Raw genomic sequence first — 15,004 nt, 5'->3', positions numbered from 1 at the left:
CTTTGATGAAGACACAATGACAAGGGCGATGCCTTGGCGAAGAATGAGGGCAGAGTTTGAAGTTCAGGCGAGGGAAGCAAGTCTGGTTGGCCACAGCAGTCACAACAGTCTGAGGAAAATAAACTTTGTGACAAAAGGAAACTTAGAGAGTGACCACATGGTCACCGTCTGGTACACTATGGCAGGGTACAGCAATGATACAGGTCAGGGCTTGGGCAGCTGGTGAACTAATTCTGCACAAGGGAGCTGTCTGTAGACTGTGTCAGGGAGATCAACTGAGACAGGCAAGTAAAATCGTATGATGACGGCCAAGCAGTCAGTTACAGCTGAGTGATCAGACAAGAAGTTGAATCAAAGGATCGTGTCAGGAGGGCAGTGGTCAAGAACATGGAACAATACAGAGGTGTGGGGGTCGACGATACTCACACATGCAGTCCACATTCTGAGCACTGCTGGAGTTCCACCGTCAGTGACACACACAGAGCGGCACTCGGTAGGTGTTAGCACTTTCTTTAGCTGTGCATGGAGATCAGAGTTCATGATAGAAACATGTGCACCAATGTAAGGGCACTGACGGCAGACCAATTAACTACTTCCACAGCAAGTAGGTTCTGGTGCATCGGCAAGGTTAGGAGAGGATTTGCAGGTGAGGGCTTCAATGTAGCATCACCTCTGGGAGCTGCATTGTTCAGTTTTCCAGGGAAGAGCTTCCACAGGGGTGGACAGTTACGGGTTCATACAGAGCATTGAGTTCAAAATTCAAGGATTTCAAGGATGCCAAAAGCCAAAATTTAAAGAGGAGGTAACAAATCTTATTTGTGCACATACACTGAGAATACTGAACTCTTTTTAGCTGCAATTTCTTGCAGCTAAGCAGCTGCCGAGTTGTACACATGCTTAAAGCTCTATAGGTGGCTTTTCAGTCGACTTTCGCATCTTAATGAGCCAATCGCCTTCTGGCATGATTGTTAACATAGCGTCCGGCTTCAACCAAAGATAGTCATTGCGCTAGAGTCAAATGTCTGAAACTTACCTTTGCCAGGCATTTCAAGAGCCTAGGGCTCAGAAACGGAGTAATAATGGCTGCAATGTGAACCAGCAAACAAATCAGTAAAATGGTGGCACGGCTTAGTCACTTGATCCACCTTGCCTAGCTCCATGAATGCAATTATGATTTAAACAGGCCTGTGGTTAGTGGCTGTGGATACATCAGCTTGCAATCATCGAGTGACACTCTCAAAAGAAAATATCTAACATGTTTCCTGATAGACAGTGTCTATGGTATAGCCCCTATGTGGTGTTTGTTATTCTGAATATTCAGAAGTCTCTTCCAGCCCCAATTTTCAAGGAATTCAAAGGGCACATTTATTTTCAAGGAGTTTTAAGGGCCCTTGAATCTTTAACTCAAGGATTTTCAAGAATTTCAAGAAAATGTATAAACCCTGCAGTTAAACCTCGATATGACAAAGTCGGTAAAATTAGTTCTATGCTTCGTCATACAGAAATTCAACCCTTTATGCAAATAAGTACAGTCACCGACAGATTTTCTTCCATGGAATTAGCCGTAAAATTTTTGGATTATCAAGCAATCAGAAAAAGCTGAATTTAATGAGATGCCACGAGTTGGAATCTATATACTATGAAGCTCTTTGTGCGTGCATAGCCAAAACACGAGTACACGCACGCATCCTCACACAAGCGCAGATGCCCACAAATTATACTGAGCCTTTCATTAAGCGAAGTTGCCGATTACTAGCCACTACGATGGACGTCTGGTACGCATCATGGTTTCAGAGACAGCATGCACATATATATGTAGCGAAATTCAACACCATTGTATCTGCAAGAAGCATTTACTTCCTCATTACCATGCAGCTGTGGATGGGTGAAGGTGAGCTTTCTGGTTCTCTTGAAAAGTGTTTCCTTCCTCTGCACGGCCGGCGGCACGGAGGCGAGCGCCATCTTGTGGTGCTGCAAGGAACCCAGTAGTGCGCATGCTCCGTTGCGATTGGTTGGTCTATTTGGCAAGAGAACAGCCGGGCTGCAGGGCCCAACATTACTAGACTAGGTTCAGTCATTGAACTCTCCGCAGGCACCACGTATCACGGGCGCCTCTGTGCTTTGGCTTGCTGCAAGATGACGGGAGCATCACAAGTAGCTCTAGGTAGGTGCAGCTGCATTGGTGAAGGCGCTCGGGCCCTCCAACTTCACCATTTATGAATGCAACAAGTGTTTTTACCACCGCCTTCTTAATGTTTGTATAGCCTCGCATTTAGCAGATTGATTGAAAAACTTTACTGAGCTGTAATAATGCTCCTGCACTCCCCCGGAGTGCGCTGTTGGAGTTCTTAGTCCAGGGCCCCAGCAGCCTTGGCCGTCCGCTGCGCTCTACTAATCAGCTGTTGCTGATTAGTAGTAATTAGAGTTTACTGTTGCACAAGTTGGTGCATGTCTTTAACAAAAGATTTGTGGCGCAAAGTAAGTGACAGGAAAAACACAAAGAACAGGATAGGACGCTAGGTGGGTGGGACACCAGGTGTCCTATTCTGTCCCTCTTGCATTTCCTCTCACTCTGTGCCACAAATCCTTCCTTATCGTACTAATTAATTATTAACTAAGTAATGAATGAGTACTAATAGTCGCTACTAAGCAGCATTTGTAGCAGTCTGCAAACTAACCAGCTTGATAATTAATAGAACAATTAGAACTAATTGTTCTTAATAATCGGCCATTGTAGCAGTCAGTAGGCCAATCGGTTAAGTAATAATTACTTTATTTAGCACTAATAGCTGCTACTAATCAGCAGTTACAAGTCCGCAGACCAAGCAGTTAGCTCATTCATTAATGTAATTAACTAATTAATTCTTAACTACCAATAGTTGCTACTAATCAGCAGTTATAGCAGTCGGCAGGCCAATCCGTGCACTTTTTAAAATAGTAGGAATAAATCCAAGGCACCTTTTCTTGATGTATGCACACTCCCAGCACTTTATTTCGGCATGAGAAAAATTAAGCTAGCACTATTTTCTTTCATCAGAGCACCACATTCACCAAGTGCAATCTTCAAACCTGCATGAGCTTTATTCGCTTGCAAGCAGACTTGCACATTGAAGGCCCATTCTCGCTGCAGGAACCATGCATAAAAATGCATTCGTGTCACCAAATAAAATTTGACGGTATGGGCAGTCAACTCAAAATGCACATGGCATCCAGCACGCACAAGGCTGTCGCAAGAAGCACTGAGATTGCAGCAAAACACTCATGTATACACACCACCAAACCACATAAACAGCTGCGGACAGTACTTCGCCGCACCATCCGCATTGTGCTGACTAAGCAAAGAGCGACAGCAGCGTCACAAGATGCAAGAAACGGTGGCGGGTCCATGTAGTCGCACAAGTTTGAAAACTGAACCTAATCTGGTAACACTGGCATGCCCCACGGTCATGAAACCCAGTGAGGGTGGCAAAGAAAAGCTTCGCTTTTAAAGAAATTCATTTTGTTGAACTTCAAAGTTGGCCACCAAAGACATGGCATAAAGCCATGTCTACAGTATCTTCACCTCGGTGGATCAGCTATTGTGCCAGCAGCGGTAGAAGCATCACTCTATATTCACTCTGACAACGCACTGTTCCAGGCATTTTCAATGGACTTATTCTTTCCTTTTGCATAAGAGAGCAGCTTGGAACAATACCACACAAGTCTGTGGATGCCAATTTTGCAAAGCGCACAGCACTACCCAGAAGGGAGTGCACTGCAGTGTTGTGGCTGTGCTGACATGTATGAATTTAGCCAGTGTCAGAGCAATTAATTGCTCGTAGTTTTTAAATGCAAAATAATGTATATACAGCTGTGTCGCATTAAAATTTTTATTCGGTGGAAATTTTCATTTAAACAATTAGAGAACTCAATTTTCAGTATCATAAAGCCTCAATAAATATTTTACCAACAAAGCAAAATTGTGCAAAATACCGCAGCTGCGGCCTTGAGAGAAGCTTCCAAGTAAACGCCTGCCGACAAGACCACTTAGTCAAGCACAGGGTTCCCAACGAGGTCACATTTCACTGCCCAAGGATCTGCTTTCAAGTCTTGTAGCCTTGGCTCTGCTGCGAGGAACTATTGAGTCTTGGCAAAGCTGCAGGGCTGGTAATTGTCTTTTCAGATTAACGACCTTTAAAGGGACCTTGAAACGATTTTGACGATAGTGTTAAAATGTACCGTCATCAGAGTAGGTCCTTCTGATCATTGATGCATCCAAGTGCTCCGCGCAAAGCATGTAATTTATTAAAAGGTTTTAAAAATGTATGTCGCTGCCGGTCGCAGCACATCACTCGGCTGAATTTTAAGCCGCCCCTACCCATTTGATGTCATTTGCCCCAATGACGTTAGTAGGGTAAGCTATCCGACTGGCTGCATCAGGGCGCGTCATAATTTTTCCAACTTTATATGGTGAACAAATGTTGTTTGTAATAGTTGGAATGTTAATTTGTTTCTATAGAAAGAAGGTAACGGAAAGAGAATGCACAAGAACAATTTCTCACTACGCTTAAGCACTTCCGGCTCACAGCAAGCGTCGTCTGCTTGTGCTACAACGTGCTCCATTTTGACGAGAGATCCGCAATCAGAGGCGGTGTCTTTTCGCAAGCACCATGATTCGACTTTGTTGAGTTGTGGGCTGCAAACATAGCGACTGGAAATATGTCAAGCTGCGATATCAAGTCCCTCTGCAAGGCAGCAGACGAGCAGACTGGCTGCAGTGCATCAGACTGTCGCCATCCGATCGGCACCAGGATGTGTTTATGGCCATCACTTTACACAGGAGGATTACTACCACAGTAGCGTTTCGCGAGTCCGATGTTCATGTAAATACAAGCGCAAGGGGACAGGGCCTGCCCACTTGACTGTGCCATTTCACGGGACGAGCAGAAGCGCAAATGTGAATGGTCTGCATAGTGCAGCCATCTGGTGGCACAGAGCTTAACCACACACAGTAGCAGTGACGAAATGTATTCTTTGCTGCTGGTGCAAGTTTTTCGCAGGAGTGTATGTGTTAACACATTGTTTTTGTAAATGTTTAAAATGTTTTATACATGGTTAGAGCAATGTTAGCGCTTTGTTTGGCTGGTTAAGCTCTGCATCAACAGGTGGCTGGTCTGTACAGACCGATCATGTCGCTCATGTACTTCTACGCTAAAGTTCCTTCATCAGCTTGAGTTTATGCCTCCACACATCCGTCGAAACGCCCAGCTCGCCTATGGTTACCGGAATACCAGACAAGTTCGGCGCTGCGACAGAACGCTTGCAACGCACGCTGCTTTGATAGCTCTTGCTTGGGGGCGACGGCCAAGCAGCTGGCGGAGTGTTCGGAGGGGCTTCGCACGCTCGCTCAGAGAGAACTATAAGTCGATGACACGACGTGCTATCATGATGCAAAGCCAGTGAAGGCAGAGCTTAGCCCCAATTACTCGGCGAACGAGTTGAAGAGAAAATGCATGACTATGGAATAGGGAAACTTGTAATCATCCGTAGCCCTCTTAATTCAAGGCGCTTCACAGAAATTGTGGTACCAATGATTAACTTTAGCTGTACCCTACACGTCTACAATATTTGTCCAAACCATCTCAGGGGCCCTTTAACTAGTGCATAAAGCAGCTGATGTGTTCACCTGGTGGTTAGTGGATATGACAAATCCCACTGTGGCCCGATATTCAGCACTCTGTTGGCAGCTCAACAGAATTTAAAGAAATTCATTTTGTTGAACTTGAACAGGCCACCAAAGACACGGCATGAAGCCGTGTCGACGGTATCTTCACATCAGCTGTGTTAGCAGCAGTAGAAACATCACTCCATATTTACTTTGACACCGCACTGTTCCAAGCAATTTCAACGCCTTGTGTGACCTAGGTCACACGGAGGAGCCGAGTTCATTCTCCGTGTTCGGGTCAATTTCCTGTGAGTGGCAGTGGGAGCGTGTTTTTGAACTTTAGTATAAAACATCTATTTTTGTGGGCTTATCTTGGTGCACCTACCCGTATTTCAAACATTGAAACTTTGCATGGAGGTTTCTCTATATGCACACTACTTGAAACAAGGCTTTTCTATGGTCCAAAGTTGTTGCAGTTGGCGTCTAACAATAGTAAGTACAGTAGTGCGGCATCATTAGTGCTGGCATAACCCAACATTTTGCTTATTCTACAAGCAAAATGACAAGCAAGACACTTTGTTTGTTTTTACATTTTTATTCTCGTAATGAGCTCAGTTGCGCTGTCCACCGCGGAAAGGTCCCAGAGGTGTTGTCTGCAGGCCAGAGATGCCAGCCATGTCCTGCAAAGGCAGAAACAGCACTGCATATGTAGGCTTACATTTCTTTACGGTGAAGGAAGCAAACTGCTTTGTCAATTATATCAGTATGAGTATATGGAAGGCACACAATATCAAAATGCTAAATTGGCCCCGTTGGGTCACAAGAAAGTATTAAATTATCGAACTGAAAAGAGTTTTATGTTTGGACATGGCTGCCTTTTTTCAGCATGGATGAATTAAAGTAAAAGATGTCAAAGTTTAAAGGACGCTAAAAAAATTAAGTTGAACTACGTTACATTAGACGTTTGTAATTGTATGCTAGCTTCATTTTTTTTATCCTGAAATAAAGTGCCAAGAGTGTGCATACATCAAGATAAGGTGCCTTTGATGTCATCAATCAGGTAATCGAGAAATCCACAGAGTACAATCAGCCTCTCAACATAGTTTTCATAGATTACGAAAAGGGGCATTACGTAATCAATGAGTACAGGACATTACGTAAATATCCTGGAAAGTATCTACAGAGTTCCACAGCTACCTTACTTATCCACAAGCAGGAAGATACCTATAAAGAAAGGGGTCAGACAAGGAGATACAATCTTTAAAATGCTATTCACTGTGTGATACGAAGAAGTATTCAAGCTATTAAACTGGGAAGGCTTAGGAGGAAGGATCAACGGTGAATATCTCGGCAACCTTCAATTTGCAGATGACACTGTCCTGTTCAGCAACACTGGGGACGAGTTACAACAAATGATTGAGGACCTTAACTGAGGGAGTGTAAGAGTGGGGTTGAAGATTAATATGCAGATGACAAAGATAACAATAAATAGCCAGGCAAAGGAACAAGAGTTCAGGATCGCCAGTCAGCCTCTAGAGTTTGTGAAGGAGTACGTTTACCTAGGTCAATTACTCACAAGGGACCCTGATCATGAGAAGGAAACTTACGGAAGACTAAAAATGGGTTAACGCTCATTTGGCAGACGTTGTTGGATCCTGATTGGAAGCTTACCATTATCACTGAAATGTGTACAATCAATGCATTCTACCGGTGTTAACATATGGGGCGAAAACTTGCAGACTGACAAAGAAGCTCAAAAGCAAGTTAAGGACCGCGCAAAGAGCAATGGAATGAAGAATGTTAGGTGTAACATTGAGACAGGAAGAGAGCGGTGCGGATCAAAGAACAGTGGTAGCCGAAATTGTAATTGACATTAAGAGATGGAGTGGGCAGGTCACATAATGTGTAAGTTAAATAACCGGTGGACCATTAGGGTTACAGAATGAATTCCAAAAGGAGGAAGCCCTGTTGAGGACGGTAGAAGACTAGGCAGGATGATGAAATTAAGAAATTTGCAGGTGCTCGTTGGAATCGGTTGGTGCAGGACAGGGGTAATTGGAGATCACAGGGAGAGGCCTTCGCCATGCCACGGACACAATAGGATGATGATTAATAATGAATTAGTTACTCATAGCAAGAACAGAGCTTTTGTAAGTGAGAAAATTATAAAAATGGAAAATCAGTGTCACCTCCCATGTAAATGTGAACATTGGCTATTGTAATTATTCATCTACATGTTAAGGTGAAAAGTTACATAAAATGCGACATTAAGAGAGAGATGCAGTAGGGGGTGGTTGTTGCTCACTCCATAGTATCAAGCAGCGTACCGGAACGGAAAGAACAGGGGGGTGTTGCCACTGCATAACCTGTCTGCAGTGGCAACCTTTTGAAGCAAACCTCACATTTCCAGTAAGGTGCAACTCTATCTGGCCCACATAACACTGTAATACTGTGCTATTTCATTTATTGAGCAATTAGGAGCACATGTTAAAAAATTAACTTCATTTAAAACCACACCATGTTTTGTATTTAGTTTGTACAGGCTTTCCAAGTAAACCCATGCACTCACCAATGCCTTCATCATCTCCATGGTGTCACCGTCCACCTCAATGACGTCTTGCTCCAGGGCAGAAATCTGCATGAAATGAGAAGAGTATTAATGCTTACAAGGGTTTCTTGTGCGACAGGTTTTACAGGCAATTGATTAATGGGAATGGCAGTCTTGTAGTCCAAATAGTTTTTATCTCTTTTTCTTGGTTAACGTAGACTGAAATTCTTGCATTCCGCTCCAATGAAAATATGGCCTCTGTGGCATGGTAGCCAGAGTGCTTAGAACACACATGACCCCCCCCCCCCCCTCATTGCGCCACGCTTCAGCTCGCGCATTCGCTGTCAGCTTGGAAGTGCAATTGTGATCACTAGTGTCCGCTGTAACTCCCATAGCCGGTACATCGTATGCCTAGCTACAAGTACCTTAAGCAGTTCAACAAACCTTCAGTGCTGATGCAGGGCCAGCATATGCCAGCTTATAAAAGCAGGTTAATCATGCCGTACACAACATATTATAAGACGGAGGCAGACCGAACACTTTCATTCGGCCAGGTGGCAGAGCCCACCAAGATGATTGAGATGATTACATGCAGGTGAAAGTGAAATAGCACACACGTAGCACTCAAAATATCGGCATCTTTCTGAAACAAGCATTCCTCAAAGTATACTGGGAATTTGTAAATTATGGAAAGCAGCTGTTGGGGTAGCAGATAGTCCTGCTTAGCACATGCTTAAATATATGCGTGTTTCTCTTAGTTGTGCCGACACCACTTCCAGCTTCCTATAATGCAAACAATGTGGTCAATTAGCAACACTTCAAAGCCGACACAATTTGTTATGAGTAAATCATCCACGCTCTCAGGCATGCTATATATTTAAAAAATTTGCACTAACAGAAGTCCACAAAGAGTACATAATTATACAGTACTGTAAATACATCAAAATGGCATGTGTTGATGCCACAATGCAATAATAATGTGCTTTGTGTGGTGTACAAATAAATCAATACATGAACTGATCCTCCAAGTAATACCGGTGTCACACATATGTTTATTGCAATCAACAATGGTTGCTGATCATTAGCGACTCTCATAACTGCAAATGCCTCGGCTACAACTTTAGATTTGCAAAATACAGTTAAACTTGGACAATACTTTTGCTTTGCGAAATAAATGTTTATTCTCTCTCTCTCTCTGGACAATACTTCAATTTTACTGTTTACTATTGCTGATAAAAAGGTTTTTAACATTTTTTTTATGAAACTGCCCTCACTTTGTTTTTAACGTTTTCAGAATATTGCACTAGAGGATGCAGATTACAGGCCTGTGATCACGATTGTACAAATCCCGATCAGCCCCGATCGCGATTAGAAGTGTACGTGTGACACTGGTATAACACACTCTACTATTATTGGCTTACGATATGTCAACTTCTGCAAAACAGTCAAAGATACACAAGGCACTGAAGTTAACTCGAAATAAGTGGACCAGGGGCCGTATTCTGTAATTGTTTGCTTTGGAACTGGTTCACTCTGGCCGTTACGTCTGGGTTACATCACTCTGAGAAAGTGGAACGTGGCGGCACAAAGGGGACCAATGAACGACCGGTGTTCTGCCACAAGGTAACGACATCATTGTTTGTACTTTGGAGACTATAGAAATTGAAGGATGTTTCTGTTTGTTAAAAAAATATTGGTTTGTATAGAGCACTTGCACATTTGATTTCCAGTAATAACTGTGAGCTTCTAACGTGGACAGCTGGTGGTTTAATTTTATCTGCATTATTTTATTTATTATGTCCCTAGGTGATGGGCCATACATTAAAGGGACACTAAAGGTTAATATTAAGTCAACGTGGACTGTTGAAATACAATCCCAGAAGCCTCGAAACGCTTGTTTCATGCAAAGAAGATACTTATTTTAAGAGAAAATGCGTTCTGAAGCGCCCGCGTACCTCCAGCGCAGTTCAAATGACCTGCCCTCTGATCGAGTATTGACGTCATGGTCTCATAGTGACGTTGCACCGTCGGTGAGTAAAACGGCTCCCGCAGACGGCGCTACGGCTTTTCTGCACAAAACGCAAACGCGCGGCCAGACAGAGCCAAGACAGGGCCAACAGTAGCGCGAAAGCGGAACTATGGTGGCTAGCGAAAGGGAAAGCGCACGACGATAAGCTGGTTCTTTATTTTATGACGCCAACTTCGACGCTCGTTGCAATGGATGACCCTGACGACACATTAGCTCGCGATGCTGGGCTCGAGTTCAGCGATTTAAGCACTGATGAACGTGACCTGCTGTTGAGGGCTCGCGCTGCCGGCGTCGTTGCGTACTACTACGACGACGGCCTGCTTTGAAAGGCACTTCACGCGACTTCAGTAAGTCGACGTTGAACTCGTAATCATCTGGAGGAAAGTGCAGCGAGCACACTATGTGATTTTTCGGCTCTTTGCCAGCGCGCTGTGGCAGAGGTACGGCGCTTAACCACTTCGAACGGAGAGGTTCACTCTTTGGCACACAGTGATAAGTAACGTTGGATTCGCCGCTGCAACTGCCCTTGGCCAAGTTCCGCGGACCGTTCGTGGATCCCACGACATCACATGGACGTGGCATTCTCGCTGCTTGTTCCAAATGCTAGTTTCGCGAGCCAGCAGGACAACCGCAGCACGACGCGATAAAGAAACAGCTGAAACTCCAAAGCGCGCGCGGCGCAAAGTCGAGCGCGCACAGTTGAGCGAAAACGAAACCTCTCGATCACCCATGCTTCTCAAGGCTAACGTCAAAATGTTATTTTTTCTTAGAATCGAGTAAAAGTAGGCAAGTAGCATTTTCTTCCGTCTTATAATCTAATGAAATTATCTTTTTAATACGAGTAGTTGAGTACTAGTGACAAATTATGATGAGGAGTGCTTTCGTCATCGGGCTAGTACCGGAATTTCGCTGGGGGGTCTCAAATCATGTTATGCATTTACCTCAATTTCTCGGTTACTAAAGCTCTGTTCGCGATTATGTTGACGCCTTAGACGTTCTAGAGCATTGCTTTATCACTTTAACTTGACTTTCTGGTAACCTTTAGTGTCCCTTTAAGCAATCAAATGGTTTCTCTGTGTATAGGCCACCGCTCTAATAGGATTTTGTTTAGCCGTGGCTGAGCTTCTTAGGGCACACAATTGCGATAGTTCCGAATTGAGAGTTCCGATTCCGATAGTTGGACAGTTCCTTCCACGCCATCGTGTATCTTGCTGCAGTCAAGGAAGCGTTCTTGACTGCGGGTTTCTGCTGCACCATGAAGATGAACTCTCACACCCCTTTTCTTTTCCCTCAACCGTAATGACCCTAGCGATGGCAGTAATGATGCAAGTGACAGTTGTGGCAACCCAATAGCTTCTACATTCCAGATGCACTGCTGAAAACAAGCTGTGGGAAAAAAAAAAAAAAAAAGTAGTGTGCACAGCACGCAAGTTGCAGTGTCAAAGCTACTAAATCTTGCGGTACAAGATATTCTAGCTTGTTGCAAATCCATTGCACTCCCGTTTTTGGAGCACCTAAAATGCCTTCGGAACTCTCCTTCGCTCGTGTTGAACAAATAGCACCGTTGCCTCTCGTCACGTCGTCGTCTTTGACTAAAGCTCGCCAGCAACACAACCAAAGAAGCCACTATTGGCATCTGTCTTGTTGCACTGCCCAGCGCGAGACTAGCCGGTGGCCATGGCTGCTATAGCAACCCTTGAGATCATGCTCGCGACCAGGGAGCAAGGAAAAATATAGGAGGGAGCATTACGTCATGAAGCCAGCCTTGGCAAGCGAATGCTCCATGAAGCCACGGTGGTGGCCCAACACATGACCTCTTGTGTCGAGATTGCGGAGGAAGAATGAGATTTGCCGAGACGCTTGGTTCCCAGTAGCTATGCCAGTAGTTTCTATTCAGTGCGCGCTTATTCAGCTGCCCTGCTGTGGCTCTGCCTGCAGAGTGGGAACACTAAAACCAACTACGAACTTTGACGTCCGATCACATGTTCGGCCACGCCGTTGGCTTCAATCATTTGCAATATGTTTGCTCATATAATTTTCCTTCCTTCATGCTCGTGACCGCACGCAACCCTCGAATGAACCACTTATCCACGGTTCCACTTATAGTAGACAATGGGTTCGCTTCCAGACGATTGACAACCTGTGTGACAATAAAGAAGCACCAACCAATGGCACTTGTGGGAGCAAACCGGTTCCAAAACGAACAGTTACAAAACACAGCCCCAGCTGAAGGTGCCACTTTTCACTACACTGGCAGCACTCCACTCATCACAACATTGCTGCAATCTATCCTCGGCAGTTATCGCACAACAGTTAAATGGACTCGAGACATAAGTGAGGCTACGCACTACCAGTGAAGGCAACAGAGCACTAGTTTGAACTTCTTAGTGTAGGCGAGCAGAGTGTTGCCGTGCGAACAGTTGACCTAAGTAGTCATTGCCACATACAAGCAAAGCATGTAGACTTGGTCAGTAGCCACTGTGAAGTACGGTTCAAGCAAAAGCAACAAAGGAATAGACGTCACATACCTCGGGTACATAGTTGTCCCTCCGCTCCCTCTCTTCTTCCTGAAGCTTGATGGAGATGCCGCGCACAGGCCCACGCTGAATGCGCTTCATCAGGTGAGTCACAAACCTGCGGTGAGACCGGTACCACTGTTACGAACGTTTACATGCACTGAATTTAGGCTAGAAGGAGAAGCGCGCGCAGAAGCGAAACATAGATATAACCAACATTACCATCTACGGAAACCTACGACAAACAACCTTCGCTATGAAACCTTACGGCTGAGAAAATGCTAAAGATTACCTGGGCGTATTTACGTTCGCATCGATTCGTCACAACCATTACTGAGAACGTGTACTACCGACACCGATATAATGGCACCTGTTGCACTGTTCCCAGTACAAACACTGTCGATTGCAAGCCCACGGCATTTAGCACAGCCGTGTCTGCCGATCACAGTGTACTGCAGCTCAAAGAGGAAAACACTTACCCAGCAATCTTGTTTTTTAACTTTTTGCTGGGAATCTGGGCGATCTCTTCGCAAATCCGCTTGTTGGTGTGGAAGTCAAGGGTAAGCTTTGTATAGTATTTCTCGATGATGAGGCGCGATGCCTTTTTCACGGTCTTCGTCCTAACGCGACCCTGTAAAGGAAGTCATTTACGAGTCAATAACAGCTTGCAAAACAACGGTGAAGGCAAAAACCAAACTGTTAGAACGTCTGCCAAAGGCTCACCATGCTTTCAAAAATAAGCTAGCAATAACGAACGTGATTCAAAATCAACAGCTCCAATCACTCAACATGTATGTCTGGAAGCTATTCGATCGTGTTAACGCGTTTTTTCCCCTTTAGCACGTTTAGATTAAACAGGATTAGAACGAAGTGATCGTGTGATACACACCATTTTGAGAGGCTCCAAGGGAGGAAAGGCCCAACGTTGCTTGCAGCTTTAGCTCCTTTCGACAACGACTAGCCTGCCAGCAAACCAAGCCATCTGACGAACACTGACGACAAAAACAAAATAGAATACTTAAATTGTTTTAATAAAAATTACATACTGGTAAAGTTACAAATTATTGAATTTTGCTGCTAAGTTACAGCTGTTCTGCGCTCGCAACCCAGTATTTGTAATTTCGGGCCAAACCAAGCCAAACCGATGCTGCCGATGCGCCACCATACGGGTGCATTCGAGCTCAGTTGCCAGTTTCAAAATGGTGGTAATGTTTTCGTCGGGAATTGGAAGCGCGACAACAAGCTCAAACATTTTGTTTACCTACGGTTTGTGCGCAGAGTGAAACGAAATTTTGCCGAGCAACTCTGATTTAAACAGCGCGGACCATCTGCCGGTCTAGTGACGCTGCAGACAGAGCCTAGAGCCCACCGCTCCTAACGTACGATGTTCGAGTAGCGCTGGGGCCTCGCAGCCCCGCGATTGCGCTTAGGCTTAGCAGACGCTAAGTGGTCCGTGCACGGCTCACTTGAAAATATCGTCGTAGCAGCCCACGAACGAGACGACAACGAAGAAGCGAAAAGTTTCTGGTACAAAGTGTCACCCACCTACCGTCGCGCCTTCGTTGAGACGGCTGTGCTTGTAACAGTGGCGCACTTCCCGCTTCCGAGGTGCGACTTGCTCAGAACATTGCTTCGCACCGTGAATCTGCAGAGTGTTGTGATGCCTTGATACCGTTCCTCTCCGCAACTACGAGAACCGAAGATCAGTAGAGTACAGCAAGCATCATGTCGATAAATGAGTCGAACCTTGTGAAGAAGTTGACCTCTGTCACCAATACGCAGGACAGTGTGCAGACGCTTTCGCTATGGATCATCCATCACCGAGCGCATCACAGAAAGATTGTGGACATCTGGACGAAAGTTCTGAAGAAATGTAAGTTTTCGTGTTTTTCTGCATCATGTTGCATGTCTACTGGGTGTTTTAGAAAGAGCGTTCGTTGATCATTTTTCGCGGAGCCAACATCGAAGAACTCTCACTGGCCGGTGTTTCTCAGCGAACGGATGTGCATTGCAGTTTCAAATCGAATTAAATTAACGCGTGGGTAAATACGGGACTGTTGAAAGATTAAGATTGTTATTTTTTTATTTGGGTATGAATGGTTATGTTGGAAGCAGTGCAAACGTTTTGTAGAAGCGGCGCTGAATATATTGCATGCCCGTGGTTCTGACTTATCGTCGCTGCATCTTCGGCGAAACGGGATTGGGTTGCATGAACAGCTGGATGTCTGCAGCGAAGAAGCGCGGAGAATGAGTGGCCGTCCCTTCTG

General features: G+C 44.9%; 2 protein-coding genes across 4 annotated transcripts in view; one reads left to right on the top strand and one right to left on the bottom strand.

The window, feature by feature from the left end:
• Positions 1 to 6,219: 6,219 nt before the first annotated feature.
• Positions 6,220 to 13,772, bottom strand: RpS17 (ribosomal protein S17). 2 transcript variants are annotated; one of them, XM_075679837.1, is made up of 5 exons: positions 13,627 to 13,772; positions 13,217 to 13,368; positions 12,750 to 12,855; positions 8,214 to 8,279; positions 6,220 to 6,324 (listed from the first exon to the last, which is right to left on the bottom strand). In XM_075679837.1, exons 1-5 carry the CDS (start codon positions 13,627 to 13,629, stop codon positions 6,256 to 6,258), a joined length of 396 nt encoding a protein of 131 aa, XP_075535952.1. In that variant the 5' UTR covers positions 13,630 to 13,772; the 3' UTR covers positions 6,220 to 6,255. The 2 variants fall into 2 exon arrangements, with proteins under 2 accessions (XP_075535952.1, XP_075535953.1); XM_075679838.1 differs by lacking the exon at positions 13,627 to 13,772 and adding an exon at positions 13,461 to 13,605.
• Positions 13,773 to 13,908: 136 nt separating this feature from the next.
• Positions 13,909 to 15,004, top strand: part of LOC142571468 (uncharacterized) — a 114,074-nt gene continuing 112,978 nt past the window's right edge. The window contains exon 1 of one of the 2 annotated variants that reach the window (XM_075679833.1): positions 13,909 to 14,610. In XM_075679833.1, coding sequence (XP_075535948.1) covers positions 14,463 to 14,610 — 148 coding nt within the window. In that variant the 5' untranslated portion in view covers positions 13,909 to 14,462. The remainder of the gene's footprint in view (positions 14,611 to 15,004) is intronic. The other variant, XM_075679834.1, reaches the window with a different exon arrangement.

This window comes from Dermacentor variabilis, chromosome 2, assembly GCF_050947875.1.
Source record: "Dermacentor variabilis isolate Ectoservices chromosome 2, ASM5094787v1, whole genome shotgun sequence".
NCBI lineage: Eukaryota > Metazoa > Arthropoda > Arachnida > Ixodida > Ixodidae > Dermacentor > Dermacentor variabilis.
The sequence above is the reverse complement of the archived record's forward strand: the minus strand, read 5'-3'. Positions and strand labels throughout refer to the sequence as shown.